This window comes from Theropithecus gelada, chromosome 6, assembly GCF_003255815.1.
Source record: "Theropithecus gelada isolate Dixy chromosome 6, Tgel_1.0, whole genome shotgun sequence".
NCBI classification, from domain to species: domain Eukaryota; kingdom Metazoa; phylum Chordata; class Mammalia; order Primates; family Cercopithecidae; genus Theropithecus; species Theropithecus gelada.
In genome coordinates this window covers 62,982,157-63,005,706 of record NC_037673.1, presented here as the reverse complement: position 1 = coordinate 63,005,706, position 23,550 = coordinate 62,982,157, and the positions used below count along the sequence as shown (strand labels likewise).

The window sequence follows — 23,550 nt, the reverse complement described above, 5'->3', positions numbered from 1 at the left end:
GAACAATTTTAAGTTATCAGTTGTTTGTCCGTCACCAGACTCCTGAGGTTAACTCCTGAGGTTAACAGGAGTTGTAGAATGTAAAACCACTAAATACATTGTAGATGATTTTGTATTATGGGTTATTTTATTATAAGCCATCTGTTTCCCTATTTTCTGTTTTTTGTTGCACAAGTTGAATATCCCTTATCCGAAATGCTTGGGGCTTGAAACATTTCAGATTTTGGAGTTTTCTGGAGTTTGGAATATTCCCATTATTACCAGTAGAGCACACCTACCCATAAAACCTGAAATGCTCCAATGAGCATTTCCTCTGAGCATCATGTTGGCACCCAAAAGTTTCAGCCTGAGGAGCATTTTGGATTTCTGGATTAGGGACGTTCAACCAGTATTTTGTTTTCTTTATTCATTTCTTTTTCTGGTAAGAAAAGGAAACTCACATTCTGTACTTGTTCAGGAAGATGGAGCCCATTTCTTTTCCCCATTTTAATGGACTTTTCCAAGTATCGTCTGGCCTCAGGTTTTATCTTCCCCAGATCACAGGTTTCCTGAAATTAAAGAGCATGAAAACCATTGCTGTTGAAACACTGCAGATGTAAATTATAAACTATGAGGCCACAGCAAATTTATTCATCATCTCTGTTGGGTTATGAAGCACATAGGTGATTACGAGGCAGGCCCTATTGAAGACCTAATTTCTTTTATGCTTTAGTGAGGTCCTGCTCATTTAAAACAGAAAAATTAAATAAATAAAAAGCTAAATAGAATTTCCTTGCCTTGAATCAAAATCAGGAGTGCCTGTACCACTTGACAGTGTGATAACAGAAGCATTTGCATAATCTAATTCTGAGCATTCTTTATGACTGAGTGGTCTTTTTCACAAAACATATTTCTTATCACAAATCATCTGGATTTAATTTTCTGTCATTTGCTAACCTGGTTCCAACTTGAAAGGCAGGAATAGAAATAATGGGTAAATTCTACATAAATGCACAGTGGGACCCTTTTGCCAATAAACCAAACAGGGAGAGCTGGATAAAGCCCCAGCAAAAGCCTTCTAACACTTCAAAAATGCCTTACTGTCATTTTCCAAGAGAGACCAAGGGACTACAGCAAGCTGCACAGAAACAAATATCTGGGGAAAATGAGTCAGCACTGCACAAAGAGGAGGAAAGCTGGACAGTAAATTTGAATCTATATGCAGTAGCACAAACAACACTCACTCAAAAGAACAGAAGGCCATGGAGGGGAATGGAAAATTCCCCCAGCCACAGCAAGGTAATAAAGACACCAGATGTTTCTCTAAAGCAGGTGGCAGAAAACACATGGCACATCTGGATGGCCGGGTAGTTAGTGGTTCCTAAGAAGAAATGGACTCTGGACAGATTCGGCAGGTGTAATGGATTCAGTTTGGTTGAAAGCCAATGAGGGACTTCTGTTTCTAAAGCCTTATAGGCCTTCTATTGGTTAAACATTCTCTCCATGACAGACCCAGGCTGTTCAACCCTGAGCATCCCTAATTTCCCAACTAATTAAATCTGTAAAAAGATTATGTTTAGCTTAGAGACTGCATTTCAGATTGTTGGTGCTAGATCTGCGCTGCAGTAATTTTGCAATTGTATATCTTTTGTTGCAGCAGGTAACAGAGTTGTATTTTAACTTAATACTACTTAATACAGCCAACTGTATCTCACTTTGCCTACTAAAAAATTATTTTAGTTTACTTTTTTGGGGACAGTCTTGTTCTGTCACCCAGGCTGGAGTGCAGTGGTGCGGTATCAGCTCACTGCAACCTCTGCCTCCCAAGTTCAAGCAGTTCTCATGCCTTGGCCTCCCAAGTAGCTAGGATTACAGGCATGTGCCACCACGTCCAGCTAATTTTTGCATTTGTAGTAGAGATGGGGTTTTGCCATGTTGGCCAGGATGGTCTCAAACTCCTGGCCTCAAGTGATCCACCTGCCTCGGCTTCCCAAAGTGCTGGGATTACAGGTTTGAGTGACCATGCCTGGCCAACAAATAATTTTATGTCACAGTACTAAAGCATTTGTTGTGCATATATTTACTCTGAGGATATCCTCAGTGGAGGCAGAAAATAGGCTCCTTTTTCCACAGAAACCACTCTTTGTGTCCCTGGAGAATTTGTGCATGCTGGCATGACTGGAGTTGGAACCCTCCCTAGCTAGTATTAGTGCACAAAGGGATGCTAGCAGCAGGTGCCTGCAAAGGGAAGAAACCCACAATGGCCAGGGAGCTAACTGGGCTATGGGCTGGTTCCCTCAGGGTGGCCAGCAGTTCCAATCACAGTGTTTGTACGGATGTGATTAACTTGGGTTGATCTAGGCTGGCTTTAGTAGTGCCAGGAAGTCTGTCCTGTAGTGTGAGGCACAGCAACAGGAATCTCTAGACAGTGTAATACTGCAAGCTGTAGAGCTAGGGAGAATCCAGGCTGTAGTTATGTGCAGGGGAGTTGGAAGGAATCCTTGGTGAGAAGGGCCTGGCAAGAGTTGGGTAAGTTGTTAAGGACCCAGGTGAGCAGGCTAAGGTCCAGAGCAGAAGGCCATCCCAGCAAGGAAAGGAGCCAGTGAGAAGCTAAGGATACAGGGGGACAGCTGTGTGTGTACTTGGGTTCCTGGGCCACATTTGGCCATGAGCTCAGGACACAGACTCATGACAAAGCCTCAACAGCTGAAGAATGCAGAATCCCTACCCTATGGCTATGCTTGATGAGGATGGGCTCTCATACTAGGTAGGCTGCAACCTGCCATATCAGCATGTAGCAGGGCTGCTATTTTAGAAAGCCTAAAATAGGCCGGGCGCGGTGGCTCAAGCCTGTAATCCCAGCACTTTGGAAGGCCGAGGCGGGTGGATCACGAGGTCAGGAGATCGAGACCATCCTGGCTAACATGGTGAAACCCCGTCTCTACTAAAAATACAAAAAACTAGCCGGGCGTGGTGGCGGGCGCCTGTAGTCCCAGCTACTCGGAGGCTGAGGCGGGAGAATGGCGTGAACCCGGGAGGTGGAGCTTGCAGTGAGCCGAGATCGCGCCACTGCACTCCAGCCTGGGCGACAGAGCGAGACTCCGTCTCAAAAAAAAAAAAAAAAAAAAAAAAAAGAAAGCCTAAAATATATTCAGGATATGAACTCAAAACTCATAGTCTATGTTAAAGTTAAAACTACTTATTCCCAAAATAAATGATACAGGTGCAAACAGGTAGAAGGATAGTCTGAGAAAAATCAGCCCTGAATTAGGTCTAATTAAAATATGACTAATTAGGCTGGGAGTAGTGGCTCATGCCTGTAATCTCAGCACTTTGGGAGGCCGAATCGGGTGGATTACTTGAGGTGAGGGGTTTGAGACCAGCATGGCCAACACAGCAAAACCCCATCTCTACTAAAAATACAAAAATCAGCCCGGTGTGGTGGCGTGTGCATGTAATTCCAGCTACTTGGGAGGCTGAGGCAGGAGAATCACTTGAACCCAGGAGGTGGAGGTTGTAGTGGGCTGAGATCGCGCCACTGCATTCTGGCCCAGGTCTCAAAAAAACCCTTAAAAAAACAAAGAAAAAAAATATATATATATATATATAAATTTATACATTGTATGACTGATTAACTGTAATGAAATCTTTAACTTACCACAAAAATGACACAACAGAAATCTGACTAATTATAACCAGACACTCCTTGCAATGCAGACACAGGTCTTGGGAAATCCCCGGAGTTCTCTGGTAGGAGTAAGGCACTTCTAAAATGTGCTTCTTAAGCACATTCCTCTCCCAGAGTTGATCATAGTAATATTCTCTTACAATCCCCAGGCAAGGTCAGAATTACTGCCCAAGGATTTTCTAAGAGGGAATCAGCCAACACTTCCAGACTGTCTTGCTGTAATTGCACCTTCCTTCCTAACAAAAATTTCTCCCCTTGAATCTCAGCCAGGCCATAGACCTCTTTAGGTGAAGTTTTTCTGCTTAAAGAGTAGAGGGCTAAAGTTTCAGAAGTGATTTTTAAATTTATATGATCTGACAGTATGGAACCTTATTTCAGTCTCTGTGGTGAAAAGATTTAATTTTCCCCTAACTTCCTCCTGTAACAAAGAGTTTTAATATGAATGTGTATTCTCTCTCTCTCTCTCTCTCTCTGCATCTCTCTCACAAGTATGATTACATATTCACATTACAGACAAGAAAACTGAGATTAAATGATTTTCCCAAGATCATATATCTATCTAATGGTTCAAAATAGCAAAACAAACAAACAAAAAAAACACTAAAAATTCTAGTTTAATGTTTTTCCCAATGTACCATACTACTTACTATAACACCATCCTTAATCATTCTTTAAAATTTTATCACAAAAAATTGAGTTTATTATTATTTTTGAGACAGGGTCTCACTCTGTCACCTAGGCTGGAGTACAGTGGTGTGCTCATGGCTCACTGCAGCCTTGAACTCCTAGGCTCAATAGATCTTCACACCTCAGCCTCCCAAGTAGCTGGGATTACAGGCACATGCCACTACATCTGGCTAATTTTGGTATATTTTGTAGAGAAGGGGTTTAATCACGTTGCCTAGGCTGTTCTAAAACTCCTGAGCTCAAGTGATCCACCTGCCTCGTCTTCCCAACCTGCTGGAATTACAGACATGAGCCACCATGCCTGGCCAAATACTGAGTTTCTTAATTTCCCCCAAACCCTCCCCACCTTGTGTCTCATGACTTTGTCTTTTTCTTCACAAGAACTTCGTATTTTCTGTTTCTAAAATATGAAATAAAAAATTATTTCAGTGGGATTTTCTGTACCATACAAAGGAGAAATTACAAGGCCGTTAAAAGAACTATGAAGATTAAGATAATATATTTCTCTGAATATCATTTTAAAAATGAATTCAGGGCTGGGCAAGGAGGCTCATGCCTATAATCCCAACACTGTGGGAAGCTGAGGTGGGAGGATCAATTGAGCTCAGTTCACCAGCCTGGGAAACATGGCGAAACCCTGTCTCTACAACAACAAAAAAATACAAAAATTAGCTGGGCATGGTGCTGTGTGCTTGTAGTCTTAGCTACTTGGGGGGCTGAGGTGGGAGGACTGCTTGGGCCAGGAGGCAGAGGTTGCAGTGAGCCAAGATTGAGCCAATGCCCTCCAGCCTGGGCAACAGAGTGAGAAACTGTCTCAAAAAAAAAAAAACAAATAGAATTCAGGACTGGGCGTGGTGGCTTATGCCTGTAATCCTAGCAGTTTGGGAGGCCAAGGCAGGAGGATCACTTGAGCCCAGGTGGTTCAGGCTGCAGTGAGCCATGACTGCGCCACTGCACTCTGGCCTAGGTGACAGAGTGAGAACCCACCTCATTTAAAAAAAAAAAAAAAAAAGGGAATTAGGAACTCTGAATTTGCTAAGAAATTCTAACAGGATAAGAGAGCCGGGTGTGGTGGCATGTGCCTGTAGTCCCAGCTACTTGGGAGGCTGAGGTGGGAGAATCACTTGAGCCTGGGAGGCGGAGGTTGAAGTCAGCCGAGATCGTGTTACTACGGTTCAGCCTGGGTGACAGAGCGAGACTTTGTTTGTAAAAAAAAAAAAAAAAACCACACAAAACAAAAAAACAAAACAAAAAACCCAGAAACAAAAAACAAAAACCCAAACCAAAAAAGTTAAACTAAAATAGAGAAATAACTAATTGTATTATATTTGTAATTTAGTTCTTCTGCTCCCCCTTACTCCCAGCCCCAGTCCATGACATTTACTGTAAGGTTGCTATCTTACTACACTGTGAAGAGGACATTCTTAGGTAGTTGTCTATACTCCTGGGCTAGGGGGATATAGCCAACACCCCTTGCTGACTACTAATTCAATATGCCATCGCAAGATTCACTGCTTCTGTGAGCCACAGTGTGAGGCTGCTTAAGTGAGGCATCACACTGCATGAAGATACATTTTCACTGAGGCTAGTTCAGTTCAACATACATTTACTGAGCTCCTATTTATTCCTGGCACTAACGAAACAAAAAAGAATATTCTTAAAGAGCCTGAAGTCACATGAAGGAAAAGAAAGACATATTAATAGATAACATCAATATCACACAGCACGTTTAAAAAATAGGTAAGTACTTGGAAAAAAGGGGGGCACAAAAGAAGGGTGCCTGGTCAATGGGGAAACTAAGCCAAGGTAGTTGATGCTTTATATCTGGATCCCTAGGCTTTTAAGACCCAACAAAATTACAAGTTTAGTAGTATTGATTATAATCAATGACTAGACTTACATATTTCAAAAATCAGGAAGACATGGAAAATAAAAGGAATTAAATTGTAAACGAATTTGGAATATCATTCTTTGTTTTGGTTTTTGGTCACTGTTTTACGATACTGGTTCTTTTTTTTTTTTTAACTTAATTTTAAAATTTTTGTTTGTTTATTTATTTATTTAGAGACCGGGTTATGAGACTGGCTAATTTCTGTATTTTTGGTAGAGACGAGGTTTCGCCATCTTGCCCAGGCTGGTTTGGAACTCCTGGGCTCAGGCCATCTGCTCACCTTGGCCTCCCAAAGTGCTGGGATTTCAGACATGAGCCACCATACCCGGCTGGTTTTGGTTCTTGTATTTTAATTTGGAGCTGGGTCTCCATGGCTGGTCAAGTAGGAGAGATTACATAAATGTTTAAAATCATATACTCAATCTCATGACCTATTCATCTGCACTGTAACATTAAAGTTTTCCTATTTAAATCACTAATTGGCTCAGATGAATTGGCAAGACCAAAGCTTGCCACTCTAAAAAAAAAAAAAAAAAAAAAAAAAAAATTACAATAGATCACTGTACTCCTCAAATTTAGCTTGCATAATTCAGCCTCTATTTCATGAAAGAATTCCTCTTGTGCATTTATTCCTTAGCAGGCCACTGGAATAGAATATGCCTGATTGTTTTGACATGAAGACACTGTACATTTTTCTCACCAAAATGGCTGGAAAGAGCAGGTACGAAATCTTCTTTGATGTTTGTTGGCTTTTTAAAAGCCAACGATTGTGAAGCCCTTGTAAGAACTGGGAAATACTAATACCTGCAGTCATAACTGCAGGTTTGTGACCCTTGGCCTTTCTTTTAGCTTAAAAGGATGAGGAAGTCCTTGTTTTCACTGCTTTTTCTTTGTCTTTTTTTTTCTTGGTGGAATTAAGGATACATTTAATATATGTTAAATTTTTATGTGAAACCTGATATCTGCAAATGAATATAACTATATATATGTAGTGAGGACAAATTAAATCCCCCCTGAACTTATAAAATAGGACATTAATAATACCATTGCATTTACTTATGCAACAGGTAAGCTGTGCAAAAAATAACTACTCTTTTGAATTTTGTGATAAACAATTTTTTCCAGTTTTACCACTTATATATTGGACAGTTTTGCTTCTTTTTGAGCTTTATAAAGTATCATATTGCATGCAGTATTCTGCAATTTCTTTCCTTTACTTTTACTAAGATTCAACTATAGTGTTCCATGTTGTTATACTTATTTATTTTAATGCTATAAAATATTCCGTTGCATAAATGTACCACAATTTATAGATCCATTTTCTTGCTGATGGGAATCTGGGTTGTTCAATATTATCTTGCACAAATGCAAGGGTATCTCTAGGTAAATACTGAGGTGGGAGTGGGAGGATGTGGAGAATGTAAGCTCCAACTTTCTAATACTAAGTTTTTCTCCAACTTGGTGATGAATCAGTTACACTCTTAGAAGCAGTGCACAAACATTCTTGTTGATCCATATCCACAAAGATAACTTGGCATTGTTGGTTTTCTTAATCTTTGCCAATCTTGTGAGTGAAGAATGGTAACTTATTATGGTCTTCATTTGCATTTCTGATTACTAATAAAGTTCAACATCTTTTCATACATTTAATTGCTATGTGTGTTTCTGTTGAAATATTTCTTCATATCATTTGCCCATTTTTCTACTGGGATGTTTCTTTGTTATTGATTGTAGTAGTTCTTTATCCTGAATGCATCACTAGTTTAATGTTTTATAAATTTATTTTTTCAGTATTTGAACTCTTTTTACCTTTCCTTATGAATAGAAGTTATTTTAACATAGTCAAGTTTATTAGCCTTATATTTCGTAGTTAGCACTTTTTGCGTCTTAATAAATATATCCCTGCCCAGATGTCATAAAGGTATCTTCCTGTACGGGATCTAGAAGCTTTAAGCTCCAGCCTTTTATGACTTTAATCCATTAGGAATTGCTTTTCAGTTGGTTGCGAGGAAGACATTCAATTTTATTTTATTTTTCCAAATGGGTAACTTATGTCCTAGCAATTACTGAAGGCCTATTTTCTGGATCTGCCACTAACTGCTTTCTCACTTTAGTTTGATGAACATTTACTGAACGATTGCTTTTTATCAGGCACTCTGCCAGAGGTGCAAAATAGAATCAAACATGATACCTCCCTCCCTTGAAGGGTTTAACAAACAGTCTACATGGTTTTTGGCAAGCACTTAACCCACCAGTGATGTGGCTCTTGGAAAGTTATTGTTTCTGAGCTTCAGTTTCTCCACTTACATTATAAAAGAGCCTACCTCATTAGATTGGAATCAAGGTTATATGAGTCATATTGCTATACAAATGTAAGGCAGTCTTAGTAGTCATACACTGGGAGAGAGAAAAGAGGACCACAACACACTGGTTAGTCTTACCCTCTACTGTAATTTCTTCCATCCATTTAGTCAACAAATTATTTGTTTTGAAGGTTTTAAAAACTTTTTTGTGGGTATACGGTAGGTGTATACATTTATGGGGCACATGAAACGTTTTGAGACAGGCAATCAATATGTAATAATCACATCACAGAGAATGGGGTAACCCTTCCCTCAAGCATTTATGTTTTGTGTTACAAATAATCCAGTTGTACCTTGTTATTTCCAAATGTACAATTAAGTCATTATTGACCATAGTCACCCTGTTGTGCTATCAAGTAGCAGGTCTTATTCATTCTATTTTTTTTTCTTTCAGTTCTCATTAACCATCCCCACCTCCTCCCCTATTTTGAAGGTTTTGAAACATGACTGCTAATTAAATGATACTCCCCAGACTGAGATGTGGTGTCCCTTGAATCTGGGCAGAATGCAGTGACTTGTCAACCAATATGGTATGGCAGAAGTGATGTCATGTGACTTCCGTGACAGGTCATAAGTGCAAAGTAGCTTCTATGTGGCTTGCTGGAACACTCGTGTTGGAGCAGAGTCTCATGAAAGAAGTCCTACCATCCTGATACCACCACACTGTAAGGAAACCCAAATTAACCCACACAAATGGACCACAGGGAGACGCTCTGTGCTATGGACTGAACTGTGTCCTTTCAAGTTCTTTTGTAGAAGCCCTATCCCCAGTGTGGCTGTATTTGTAAATAGGCTTTTGGCAGGTAATTAAGGTTAAATGAGGTCAGAAGGGCAGTTCTTAATCTGACAGGATTGTGGCCTTTTAGGAAAAGAAGAAGAGTTCTCCCTGTCTCTCTCTCCCCTCGACCTTCCTGTCCCCCACCTCCCAACCTGTACCATGTGCACACACTGAGGAACGGCCAGCAGGGAAGGGAAGCAGCCATCCGCAAGCCAGGAAGAGGGCTATCACCAGAACCCAACCATGCTGGCACACTGATCTTGGACTTGTAGCCTCTACAACTGTGAAAAAGTTAATTTCTGTCATTTAAAGGATTCAGTCTATGGTATTTTGTTATGGTAGCCCAATCTAACTAAGACACTGATATCATTTGTCTGTGGCCCAACCAAATCTCATCTTGAATTGTAATCTGAATTTTAATCCCCATGTATTGAGGGAGGGACATGGTAGGAGGTGATTGGATCATGTGATCAGTTTCCCCCATGCTGTCATGATAGTGAGTGAGTTCTCACAAGACCTAGTTGTTTTATAAGTGTCTGATGCTTCCCCTGAGCTCACTCTCTCTCCTGCCACAGCTCCACTAGGGCACTGCCTAGTGGAGCTGTGAGAAGAGGGCTACTGCCCCCCAGACTCCAGAGTGGTAGATCCATGACAGCTTGCACCCTGCACCTGGAAAAGCTGCAGGCACTCAACACCAGCCTGTGAAAGCAGTCGCAGGGGTTGTAACCTGAGAACCAAGAGGCAGAGCCACCCAAGGCCATGGGAGCCCACCCCTTGGATCAGCGTGCCCTGTATGTGAGACATGGAGTCATAGGAGATTTTGGAGTTTTAAGATTTATGACTGCCTGGCCAGATTTTACACTTGCATAGGGCCTGTGGCTCCTTCGTTTTGGCCAATTTCTCCCATTTGGAATGTGAACATTTACCCAATGCCTGTACCCGCATTGCATCTTAGAAGTAACTAACTTGTCTTTGATTTTACAGACTCATAGGCAGAAGGGACTTGCCTTGTCTCAGAGGAGACTTTGGACTTAGACTTTTGAGTTGTGCGGAAAAGAAAGAAAGATCAGATTGTTACTGGGTCTATATAGAAAGAAGTAGACATAAGAGACTTCATTTTGTTCTGTATTTGAGATGCCATTAATCTGTGACCCTACCCCCAACCTTGTCCTTGCAAGAGACATGTGCTGTGGTGACTCAAAGTTTAAAGGATTTTGGCTGTGCAGGGTGTGCTTTGTTAAACAAGTGCCTGAAGGCAGTATGCTGGTTAAAAGTCATCACCATTCTCTTAATCTCAAGTACCCAGGGACACATACACTGCCAAAGGTCGCAGGGACCTCTGCCTAGGAAAGCTAGGTATTGTCCAAGGTTTCTCCCCATGTGATAGTCTGAAATATGGCCTCGTGGGAAGGGAAAGACCTGATCGTCCCCCAGCGTGACACCCGTGAAGGGTCTGTGCTGAGGAGGACTAGTACAAGAGGAAAGAAGGCCTCTTGGCGGTTGTTGGCGTTTGAGATAGAGAAAAGCATCTGTCTCCTGCCCGTCCCTGGGCAATGGAACATCTCGGCGTAAAACCGATTGTATATTCTGTTTACTGAGAAAGGAGAAAACCGCCTTAGGGCGAAAGGTGGGACTTGCTAGCGCAATGCTGCTCTTTATGCACTAAAAAGGTTTATGAAGGTGTTTGCATATGCATATCAAGGCACAGCACTTTCCTTAAACTTATTCATGTCACAGAGATCTTTATTCATATGTCTTACTGCTGACCTTCTCCCTATGATGATCCTATTATCCTGCTACTTCCCTTTTTTCTAAGATGGTAAAGGTAATTATCGATAAATACTAAGGGAACTCAGAGACCGGTGCCGGCGTGGGTCCTCTGTATGCTGAGCGCCGGTCCCCTGGGCCCACTTTTTCTTTCTCTATACTTTGTCTCTGTGTCTCATTTCTTTTCTCAAGTGTCTCGTGCCACCTAACGAGAAACTCCCACAGGTGTGGAGGGGCAGGCCACCCCTTCATGAGTTCATGCTGGAATGAATTAAGACTATCGGGGACTGTTGGGGAGGCATGATTGGTTTTGAAATGTGAAAAGAACATGAGATTTGGGAGGGGACGGGGGCGCAATGATAGTTTGGCTGTGTCCCCACCCAAATCTCATCTCAAATTGTAATCCAAATTGTAATTCCCACATGTCAAGGGAGGGAGCTGGTGGGAAGTGAATGGATCATGGGGTGGTTTCCCCTATGCTGTTCTTGTGATGGTGAGTGAGTCCTTACGAAATCTGATTGCTTGATAAGTGTCTGGTGCTTCCCCTGAGCTCTCTCTCCTGATACCATGTAAGACATGCCTTGCTTCCCTTTCGCCTTCTGCCATTACTATAAGTTCCTAAGGCCTCCCAGCCATGTGGAACTGTGAGTCAATTAAGCCTCTTTCTTTATAAATTACCCAGTCTCAGGTACTCTTTATAGCCGTGTGAAAATGGACAAATACAGATACCCCTGAGACTACATGAATAACGACAGATGCCTGATTAGTTCCTACCTGCTTCAACCCTAGTCACCACTGCCTGAAACCACACGTCAGACCCCAAGTCAGAACTGTCCAACTAATTCGTTTCTGAATTCTTGATCCACAGAAACTGTGAGAGAAAAGAAAATGATTGTTGCTATTTCAGGTCACTAAATTTTGAGGTAATATGTTATGCATCAATAGGTAACTGGAGCCCTTATTGCATGAAGAATTATGAAAAGTAATTTCACTTTGCTATGTATTAATTTTAAGTGGAAAATAGAACTAAAATAACATTTTATATCCAATTGGGATAGTATATTTGATTATTATATACATTATTGGTATCTTGGGAATATTATTCAGAGCATCCTAATTTCAGTAGAGCAGGCCTGAAATTGCTGACATCACATAAATTTAAGATCCTATTTATCCAGCTTAATGAGGCCTTTATGTGTGGATTTTTTTTTTTTCTTTCTGAGACATGGTCTCAGTCTGTGACTCAGGCTGGAGTACAGTGGCACAACCACTGCTCAGTGCAGTCTCAACCTCCTGGGCACAAGCAATCCTCCCACCTCAGCCTCCCGAGTAGCTGGGACTACAGGCACTCACCACCATTCCCAGCTAATTTTTCTATTTTTAATTAATTAATTAATTTGTATTTTTTTTAGATGAAGTTTTGCTCTTGTTGCCCAGGCTGGAGCCCAATGGCATGGTCTCGGCTCACTGCAACCTCTGCCTCCTGGGTTCAAGTAATTCTACTGCCTCAGCCTCCCGAGTAGCTGGGAATACAGGTGCTTGCCTCCACGCCCGGCTGATTTTCGTGTTTTTAGTAGAGACAGAGTTTCACCATGTTGGCCAGGCTGGTCTCAAATATATGAAATTTAAAAGTACTCTATGACAAAGAATCTAAAGTGACAAACCTTTCATACCTTGGTAACATTCATAAGATCACAGAATGTGAAATAAAAAACATTATTTCAAATGAGAACTTAGAAATCATGATGAAAATAGGATGAATCAAAGGAAACCAGAAATTCTAGGAAAAATTCCAAATTACATAAAAAAATACAGAACAAGAAAGAAAAGTAATTTGGGGATGAAATAAAATGGGGATACTAAAAAGGCCATGATTCAAATCACATAGAATAACTGCGGTCAAAAGGAGCAAGAAGAACAATTTAGCTAATTAAGAATAATCATAAAGTTATTTTCATAAGTTACTTTCATCAGTTATTATGAATTATATGATTATCAATTACAGGATGAAAAATGCACGTTTGATATGAGAAAATAAACAGGATATACACCTTACATGTCTAAATCTTGATTACACATTGTATAATGAGTTACAAATTAAAATGCCATTTAATTTAAAATATTTCAACTCTTGTCATGGTCTGCTAAAAAGGAAAAAAAGAATTGGGATTCTGCAGAAAGAAACATGCAAAAGTAAACACACACACAAAAAATGCCTGGAATTTTAAAACTGTTTTTTTCTCCCAAACAAATTGCTGAAGTGTCATGAAAATAAAAATTGAAAGCAAGGCATGATGAAACTGCTAGGAGGCAAATCAACACTGGTGAAAAGATCAAATACACTTGGGCAGACCCACCTAGAACATTTATCCATAATTTCCGCAAGTCTTCAAAAATGTAAGGATGACAGACAGGAATGACTGGCATACAGCATCAACAGTATGTCATCAATATTATGGTTCCCAAACCACAAGAGATTTAAGATAAACAACTTGATTCCATTTGCTTCTAATTGATTTGGTCTAAGATAAGCCTTACAAGCAACCATTAAGTTCATAATGTCGTTAAAAAGCCTTGACTTTACAGATGTTCTCTCTTCTACATTTGGTCTTTAATTGAATGGAATTAGCAGCTCAACATAATCTCAACGATACAATTTACATTATGTAATACTATATAATGCCCATTATGGTATTATAATCATTGGAAACAAAATCTAAGAAAATCCAATCAGTATGTTTTATTGATGATTGAAGGTTCTTTTTTGTTGTAGTTTTCCCCTCTTTAAAGGGATTTATAATACCACTTACCTGCAAACGAACAATTCTCTCAAATATATCTCCTCTCATGCTCATCTCAATATCAAAACGAGAAAGTCTTTTGTCTGCTTCTGTACTTGCTGCTCGTACTTCTTTGTCAGAGGATACATGCTGGGGAAAGTCTAGCATGGTCCTTTCCACTGCGGATGGAGACCAAAATATTACCACACAACAGGACTTGCCAAATCAGTATTAAGCCAAATACCTCATACCCAGTGAATTCTCATGCCAATAAAAGTTTTATTTTATTTTATTTTATACTTTCTATAAAGGTTCCTAAGGCTACCAAGAAAAAGCATCTAATGCAGGACTTGGCTGTTCCAGTTGGCATCATTATGAACGGTAAGGATGTGAGCTGAGCACTTATCGAAGTACACTGGGGTATAATTTTTTTTTTTTTTTTTTTGAGACAGGGTCTTGCTTTGTCGCCCAGCCTTTGTCGTCCAGACTGGAGTGCAGTGGTGCAATCACGACTCACTACAGCCTTAACTTGCCAGGCTCAAGCAACCCTCCTGCCTCAGCACCCTCCTTCCCCAACACCACTGAGTGTCTGGGACCACAGACACTCAGTTAATTTTTGTATTTTTTGTAGAGATGGGGTTTTGCCATATTTCCCAGGCTGGTCTCCAACTCTTGGGCTAAAGTGATCCTCCCACCTCAGCCTCCTAAAGTATTAGGATTATAGGCGTGAACCACTGCATCTGGCCTGAGGGTATAATTTATCAACTGGGAATGTAGGAAGAGAAAGACACAGTTCCTATACTGAGGCATCTTAGGATCTGGGATGGGGAAAGGGTACATAAAAAGATAAAGACTCCATAGAAAAATCTAATCAAAGCAATGGACCCTACCCCAAATGCACATATACATAAAAACATTCAAAATTCCAGATAATTTCAAAGGATTCCCAGAAATCTAAGTGGACACATCCAGTAAGTAGCTAGACATTGGAGACATTCCTGTTAAATAACAATGATAATTTCGTTTGGTTTGATCTTCACATATTAAAGTTGGTTCTTGGGTTTTTCATCAATTTCTATTTTGACTTTAATTGGGTAAAAATCTCTGATGTCAGTGAAATAACCAATACTATACAACAAAAATAAGTATGGGTTTATAGTGATGGTTGTGCTATGCTGTGAAAATAAGTGAATTTTTATTTGATTAACTTCAGTATTGTGAAGGTATTATAAACAGTAAAATTTCCATATGATCTCTAGGAGACTGTAGAGCTATCCTTTATACAGCAAGAAATTATACAGTTAAACAAACTGCCTCACTCATATCAGTCCTCTTAAAACACTGTTACAAATAAAGCTATTAGAAGTACTTGCCACAAATACCAGAATAAATCCATAAGGTATATTTTTGAAATATCAAATTGTGAAATTATACTTTTAGGATTTAATATATAATTTTATGTCTGTCGGTTAAGGAAAGAATGGAATAGAAAATTTTGAAATTTAATACAGCACTTATTTAAGTGATAATGGTTAACTACATGGTTGCAATATGTTTACTTTTAAAAATTAGTTATAAAACGGTGGCTCATGCCTATAATCCCAGCACTTTGGGAGGCTGAGGTAGGTGGATCACCTGGAGTCAGGAGTTTGAGACCAGCCTGCCCAACATGGTGAAACCCTGTCTCTACTAAAAGTACAAAATGAGCAGAGCGTGGTGGTGCATGCCTGTAATCCCAGCTACTAGGGAGGCTGAGGCAGGAGAATTGATTGAACCTGGGAGGCGGGGGTTGCAGTGAGCCAAGATTGTGCGACTGCACTCCAGCCTGGGCAACAGGAGCGAAACTCCGTCTCAAAAAATAAATAAATAAAATAAATAAAATAAAATAAAATAAATTAGCTATAAAATGTATTAAGAAGGAATAAAAATTGCTCAAAAACTTATATAAGCAACATCAAATGCCGGAGCCTACAATTAGAAACATATTCTTAAACAAACAAAGATGCTGAAAGCCATTTCCTTCCTTACTTTGCCACAAAGACCTGGAACCAGATTTATGCTCTCACTGCCAAACTATAGACAATGCTGATGCCCAGTGCCTGACACTAGACAAACAAGGTTTCAACAGCTACTGTGAGAGGAATAAAGGACGCGGAGAATATGCCCAGATAAGAGAAAGTTAGTTTTTAAAAAATCTATTCCCAAACTCACAATTTTCAATAATTAACCCATAAAAATAAATTTATAGAGGAGCAAGAACAAATATCACAAACTTGAAAGTATGCTGAAAAGATCTATTATTGAGAGAAAAACAATTTAAAGTAATTATTTTTAAAAGATTTTGTTTGAGCCAGTCATAGTGGCTCACATCTGTAAGCCCAGTGCTTTGGGAGCCAAGGCAGAAGGATCACCGGAGACAAGGAGTGGGCAACATACACGAGACAAGCCTGGACAACATAGTGAAACCCCATCTCCACACAAAATGTAAAAATTAGCTGGGCATGGTGGAACAGGCCTGCAGTGTCAGCTACTCAGGAAGCTGAGGCAGGAGGATCTCTTGAGCCCAAGAGTTCGAGGCTGCAGTGAGCTAGGATTGTGCCATAGCACTCCAGCCTGGGTGACAGAGTGAGACTTTGTCTCAAATGCCTAAGTTATGAGTTGCTATACCATCTTGGCCACAAGTGACTGAAGAAGTGAGCACCTGAACCAAGGACAAACCACATCCATGATGGTACACGCACATGAAGTCGCCAGCTGGAAAAGCTCTGCTGAATAGGGACTAACTCTATCCCTTTGACTGTGACTAATGAAGACAATCAGAGCCTTTTTTCTTTTTTTTCTTTTTTTTTTTGAGACGGAGTCTCGCTCTGTGGCCCAGGCTGGAGTGCAGTGGCCGGATCTCAGCTCACTGCAAGCTCCGCCTCCTGGGTTTACGCCATTCTCCTGCCTCAGCCTCCCGAGTAGCTGGGACTACAGGTGCCCGCCACCTCGCCCGGCTAGTTTTTTGTATTTTTTTTAGTAGAGACGGGGTTTCACCGTGTTAGCCAGGATGGTCTCCATCTCCTGACCTCGTGATCCGCCTGTCTCGGCCTCCCAAAGTGCTGGGATTACAGGCTTGAGCCACCGCGCCCAGCCGACAATCAGAGCCTTTTATTCAGGAGTTTAAATTCAAGACGTGTAATAAGATTGAGAAGCCATTAATGAAGGTGAAGCAGTTGCTGGTAGGAGCAGAAACTGAAACAAATGCTGAGATAAGAGAAAACAGCCAAGTCCTTTTTACAGTGAAACATAGAGAATGAAGGGATAGTGGGGCAAGGAGATGACCACGTCACTAGGGCTATGCTGGATTCTGACAATCTTTCAAATTACAAAATGCACACGAATGTTTACGATCACCAGTTCTGCAGCTATCTTATATTCTCTTATGAAACTTGGATATACAGCCAAGATTGTCTGTCATAATCATTCTACAAAATATGTCCAACCCTTAGAGGTAACCAAAGGGAATCTTCATTCCTTATAACTTGAAGGGTCTAATATGTTATAAAAATAATGTATGTCAGGGCAGAAAATAGAGAAATACATAAAGAGGAAAGTAAAAATTAGCTATAAACCCATCACCTGATACATTAAACATTCTGATGATTAATCTTATGTGTTAACTTGGAGGGTGTTTTTGATGAGATTAACATTAGAGTGATGAGCCTGAGTAAAGTAGACTGCCCTCTATAATGTGGTGGCCAATATCCAATCAGTTTAGGGCCTAAAAGACTCCCTGAACAAGGGAGAATCCTCCTGCAGTCCCCAGACTTCGGCACTACTGGCTCTTCTGGGCCTCTAGGCTACTGGCCTTTGGACTGGAGCTGGAACATCAGCTCTCTTGGGTCTCAAGCCTACCAGCCCACACTGAGATTCTGGACTTTCCAGACGCCTTAATCATGTAAGCCAATTCTCTATAATCAATCTATCAATCGATCTCTCTCTTCCTACACATACACATATTTACATATATATACTTACACACACACGCGCACACACACCCTATAGGTTCAATTTCTCTGGAGAATCCTAACAAAACCGTTGATAAAATTTGTTTATTTTCTTCCAGTTCTTCTGTGTCCTTTTCCCCGTGTCATTAAACACTGCCTGTAAACCATGATTTTAATGATTATACAGCATTCCAGAGGATGGATGTTTTATAATTTATTTATCTAATCTATTGGATGACACTTGGGAATTGTTTCTAAGCCTATGATATGACAAGAATACCTACTTATACATAAATTGATACATGAATTTTCCATATATATGATTATTTTCCTAGAATAAATGTCTAGGTATGGAATTAATGGGAAAGGGTATGAATATCTTAAAAGTTCTGACATGTTGCCAAAATGCTCTCCAGAAAGCAGTGTAATCAGTGTACATTTTATAGCACCTTTGCCAACATAAACAATTTTAAAATCTTACATAATTAAATTTTAAGCAATTATGTAAAAATCAATGCTTATAAAACTGAAAAACTGAAAGAGAGAAAGCATGAAATGATTTAAGATGTCCACAAAGTGGAACACTGATAAGCTTCTGCATCTGACCTACCTATATACTTTACTTCTATATCTGCCAGTGCCTGCAGACAGTTCTCATAAGTTACTTCCTCAATACCGAGCATTCCAACAGCATCATACACCTGTTTGGTCTGCACAATGAGCTCCTCAGTTCTTGTTTTAATTTGCTCTGGTGAAAGATCCCATCTTAAAACATTTCTGCCAGCCACAGTATAGGAAGACATTGCCTGAAGAGAAGACATCACTTCTCCTCCTAATGTCATTCTGAGTAAATTCCTGGAACCACCAACTCTAAAAAGAATCAGAAAAAGAATAAGAATTAGGGATTTCGGTTGGTTCAAAGTCAACATATGAATGTGCATTATAAAATTAAATTTTAAATTAAAAATAACTTTTTTTAAAAAAAACAAGCAAATATTTTCAGGTGAACACATATGCACAAAACTAAGTAACTTGTATTTTCTATTTTTCTTGCATAATTACATAGTTTTAATGAAATTTGTATAATTCAAACACTGAATTGTTTGTGTAATTAAATCATATAGAAAAATAAAGTCAGGTGTTGAAGCTATAATAATTTTCCTTCATAAATTAAATCAGTAATCTTCCCTCTCTCTTTTTTTTAAGACAGGGTCTCATTCTGTTGTCCACGATGGAGGGCAGTGACGTGATCATAGTTCACTGCAGCCTTGACTTCATCGGCTCAAGTGTTCCTCCAACCCCAACCTCCCAAATAGCTGAAACTACAGGGACATACCACCATACCCAGTTAATTTTTAAAAATTATTTGTAGAGATGAGGTCTCCCCATATTGCCCAGGCTGGTTTTGAACTCCTGAGCTCAAGCAATCCTCCTGCCCCGGCCTCACAAAGTACTGGGATTACAGGTGTGAGCCACTGCACCTGGCCAGTATCTTTTTTATTTTAATATTTTTCCAGTGCTAACTTCCACCTACTATGTACATAGACTCAAAAAAACCTTGCAAGTTTAGCAAGGAAACATTAAAAACTTCTCTTCCTATACTGAACATCAATTTTCTTAACCAAAATTTCATGTAAATTAAGAATGACAATTTGAATTTAAGACTTGGAAAATAAACGCTGGGATAGCTATGGCATTATCCTAAAAGAAAAAAAGAAAAAAGAAATTGTTAAGAATAATGATACCAGTCTTTACTCCCTTAAAACATTCAAACTAGTAATACTGATGCCATGTTTCTCTCTCTATCTATATACACATGCACATATATACATAAATGTAAGTATATATAATTTTAGGGCTTATAAATAAAAATGTTCTATTTAGTAGCTAACATTTATTGTCTGTTCAGGCACGGTTCAAAATACTTCCCATGCAGTAACTCACTCAGTCATCCAACAACCCTCTAAGTTATATACTGTAGTTAGTCTTGTTTTACTGAAGAGAATACTAAAACACAGAGAAGTTAAGTAACTTCCCTAAAGCCATGAAGCTAGTTGTAGGGTCACAGGTAGGATTAAAAGCCAGGCAGTATGGATCCAGAACCCATATTCTTAACCACTATGCTAAGCTTCATTTCTATTATCTTACAGGACCCCAAAACAACCTTATAAGGTAGGTAGGGCATTATTGTATTCTCTTCTAATGAAGCAACTGAAGCCTCAGAGAGACTAAGTGACTTGTTTAAAGTCATTCATCCAGCTAATACTTATGAGCATGTACTGTATCCAGTTCATGACAGACGATGGGGATAAATGGCAAATTGTCTTAGACCCTGACATTCTAACATAGTAGAAAGGACAAATGGATAAACATGCAATTATACTACACTGAGATGAGTGTTATGACAAGGGTAAGCAGAGAGAACTCCAAAAGAAGGAAACTCCATTCTGGTCTTGGGGCAGGGCGAATGTGTCAAGAAAGATTTTCTAGAAAGAGCAACTAGCAAACCAACATTTGAACAATGTGTAGGAATTATCCAAAGGTAATGCCATAAGGGGAGAGAAGGCTGAAAAGGTAAGTAGAGACATTTAGCAAATGAAGAGCCTTGGGAATCATCAGAACCTCTAACCTTGGCCAGGCATCGTGGCTCATGCCTATAATTCCAACATTTTGAGAGGCTGAGGCAGGCAGATTGTTTAAGGTCCAGGGTTCAAGACCAGCCTGGGCAAAATAGTGAAACATTGTCTACATGAAACATTAAAACAACATTAAAACAACAACAACAACAAAAAACTCCCCCAAACATCTAATCTTATTCTGAAGGCAATTCGAGAGCCATAGAAGGGTTTTAATCAGGTGAGAGATACCAGATTTGTATTTTAGAGAAATCGCTCAAATTATAATGAGTTGAAAGGTTTGTAAAAGAGATCATTCAAGAGAGAAGTTGTTCTTGGGGCTGTAATTGGGGCTCATGATTAAAGTATACAAAACTAGGAAATAGGGGGAATTGGAATGATTTAAAATATATTCAGGAGTTGGACTCAATAGGACTTGGTACTGAATGGATGGAGGTGGTGGAGGTGAGAGAGTCAAGAGAGTCAAGGGAAAGGAGGCGTTTTGGGGGAAAAAAGAGAAACTCAATTTTGGACATGCCAAGTTTGAAGTGGCTACAGAACATGTAAGAGGAATTCATTAATATTAAGTGGTAATCGTATTTACAGGAGTACCCAAGGGAGTTTGCAGAGGAGAGAAAAGCATTGGGGCCCTAACTCTAATATGATCACTGAGGTAGAAGGAACATTAGGCCAAGATGGGTTCTAGGAAGTTGTAACAAGTAAGCAGTGAAAACAGTAGCAAACATACAGATGTTGAGAAAAACTGAAAAGTCTTTGTTGAATACAGCAGCAGAATGCCATTCACGACTCTGGCTAAAGCAGCATCAGGGGAGCAGCAGGGGTATAGGTCTGACTACTATGATGGAGGAATAAGGAAGAGGTGAAGAACTGGAGACAGTGTGCACCTAGGCAATTCTCTGTGGATTTGGCCATGGAAAGAAGAAGAGCTAATACAGTGTAGCTGAAAGAGGTTGAGACACAGAATAGATACATTTTTCACATAGGAGAGACCTAAGTACTGACCTCCTCATCTTTACTCTCCACAAGAACTCATGTCCACATACTAGTTGATGCTTACAACTTGAGGCTGCCAGGCTATTTTCTAATACATTTTCACATTTCTTCTTCCACCAGTTGAGTTACATACTAACGGTTAAGCCTGTTGTTCCAAAACCTGTTTATGCCTGTTATGCTTATTTTCATGTAATTTAAATATTTGACTGATTAAATGTATACGAAATTTAAAAACTTATTTCTGGGATACGTAAAAGGTTTCAGAAATACTTTAAAAAAGAGTTACAAAAAAATTCAACTCCCACAAAAAACTTGTCCTTATGAAAGATTGGGAAAGGAATTGTGACAATTCAGAAGGCTTCTGAATTCATACTACTTATATGTTTCTTATACTCATGTTCCACTTTCGAGAAGCTGAAACTGGAAATCAAAGATGATGCATTATAGGTGTAGTTTATACAAGGACAGTAAGAAATGCCAATCAAATCATTTATAGTTAACAAAAGGCCTTGGTTTTAGATCAAAAGATTTGGGAATAAATATGTTTTAAATTTGCACAAAATGTTTAAGAAATTTATCATAGTTATGATACTACTTGAAACCACCTTTTTTTTCAATTACATTATTAAGGTATTTAGAGAGACTGAGCTCCCTACAGAGATAGGAAGAAATGGAATATAAAACGTGATCAATGTTTTAGACAGAAAAACTATAGTCTCAGTAAAATCAATAAAACAGTAAAATGGGAGTAGTCAGGTTATAGTAAAAATGTGAGATATCCGAATTTAAGACCTCAAGGATTAAGCAGTTTCTCTGCAAGAGGGTAAAGAAACAAGAGTCTAGTTTGGATAAATTGCCTATGTGAACACTGGAGTCAGCAGATTGATGGTGGATCCTGGGAGGAGAAAGGAAGACTGAACCAGGAACCCGAGTACCTGAAGAAGGAACTCCCAGCTGACTGGGGGAGACAACATGAGCAGGATATAAAATGGGAAAACCAGATCATGAGCTTCAAAGGTGTTTTTACACAATGAAGAAGTGCTGGACATCACAGTGGTTGCAGGGGGGCCTCTGGGGGAAAAGATACTGATCTTTCCTCCTTACTTTGTGGTATGGGGTGTGGGAGGAAGAGGGATGCATGGGAAATATTTTTGTCAGGGTTCAGTGGATTTTAGAAAAGGTCAGGAAGAGAAGCGAAGATCCAGGGAAGAGTATGAAAAAGTGGAGGAGTTTATTTACCTTAGGACAAGGGTTCCAGAAATAACAATGGAGAAGTCAGTGCAGTAGATGGTTAGATACAAATTGGTTATCTAGCCATTAACCTCTTCCCCTACCTAATTATATGCACATCTTCCTCTCAACACTCATACACCCCCAACACAGTTCATGTTCTTTGAAGGTAGCTGTCCCTGCCCTCAGTACTCTTGCTTGGAAGGCTGTGAGAGAAGGGGGTCTCATTCCCACTAAGTGTCAGTACACTTGTGTCCTTGATTGCAGCTGGCAGCCATCCTATGAGAATAAGCAGAATCTGATTTATGATAAAACAGACACTTTGAATGGCAGAATAAAGGAAGGAAACCAAATATTTAAAGACACCATAGAGCTCATAGATCAACTAATTGTAAAGCCTGACCGTTCCAGTTACGAGTCAGTAAGTCCCCTCTATGGTGAAATCAGTTAGAATGGGGTTTTATATTATTTGCCTCATATAGGATTCTACTGATAAAGGAATAAGTATAGGGAGAAACCAACAGTATGGAGGTCAGAGTACAAGAAATGGCAGATGAGTAGAGGGTCTTACATACTTGGTGTTGGTGCAAAATAATAAAGATGTGAAGTTCAGGATTTATACAGTTGGCTGAAAATTTCCAAAATAATTATTTCTGCCAACAGACGCCACTAAGAAAGAGTCAGTCATGGCCATGACAGGCTGTACTGTCAAGGAAGACCCAGCATAGGTAAAAAGGCTGGCCCTGAGATGACTGAGTTACAAGAATGT

General features: G+C 39.7%; 1 protein-coding gene across 2 annotated transcripts in view; it reads right to left on the bottom strand.

Moving 5' to 3' along the window:
- Positions 1-23,550, bottom strand: part of NLN (neurolysin) — a 103,739-nt gene that overhangs the window by 51,854 nt on the left and 28,335 nt on the right. For both annotated transcript variants that reach the window (XM_025388619.1, XM_025388620.1), the window contains 3 exons: positions 18,533-18,792; positions 13,964-14,112; positions 441-548 (listed from right to left, as the gene is read on the bottom strand). In XM_025388619.1, coding sequence (XP_025244404.1) covers positions 441-548; positions 13,964-14,112; positions 18,533-18,792 — 517 coding nt within the window. The remainder of the gene's footprint in view (positions 1-440; positions 549-13,963; positions 14,113-18,532; positions 18,793-23,550) is intronic.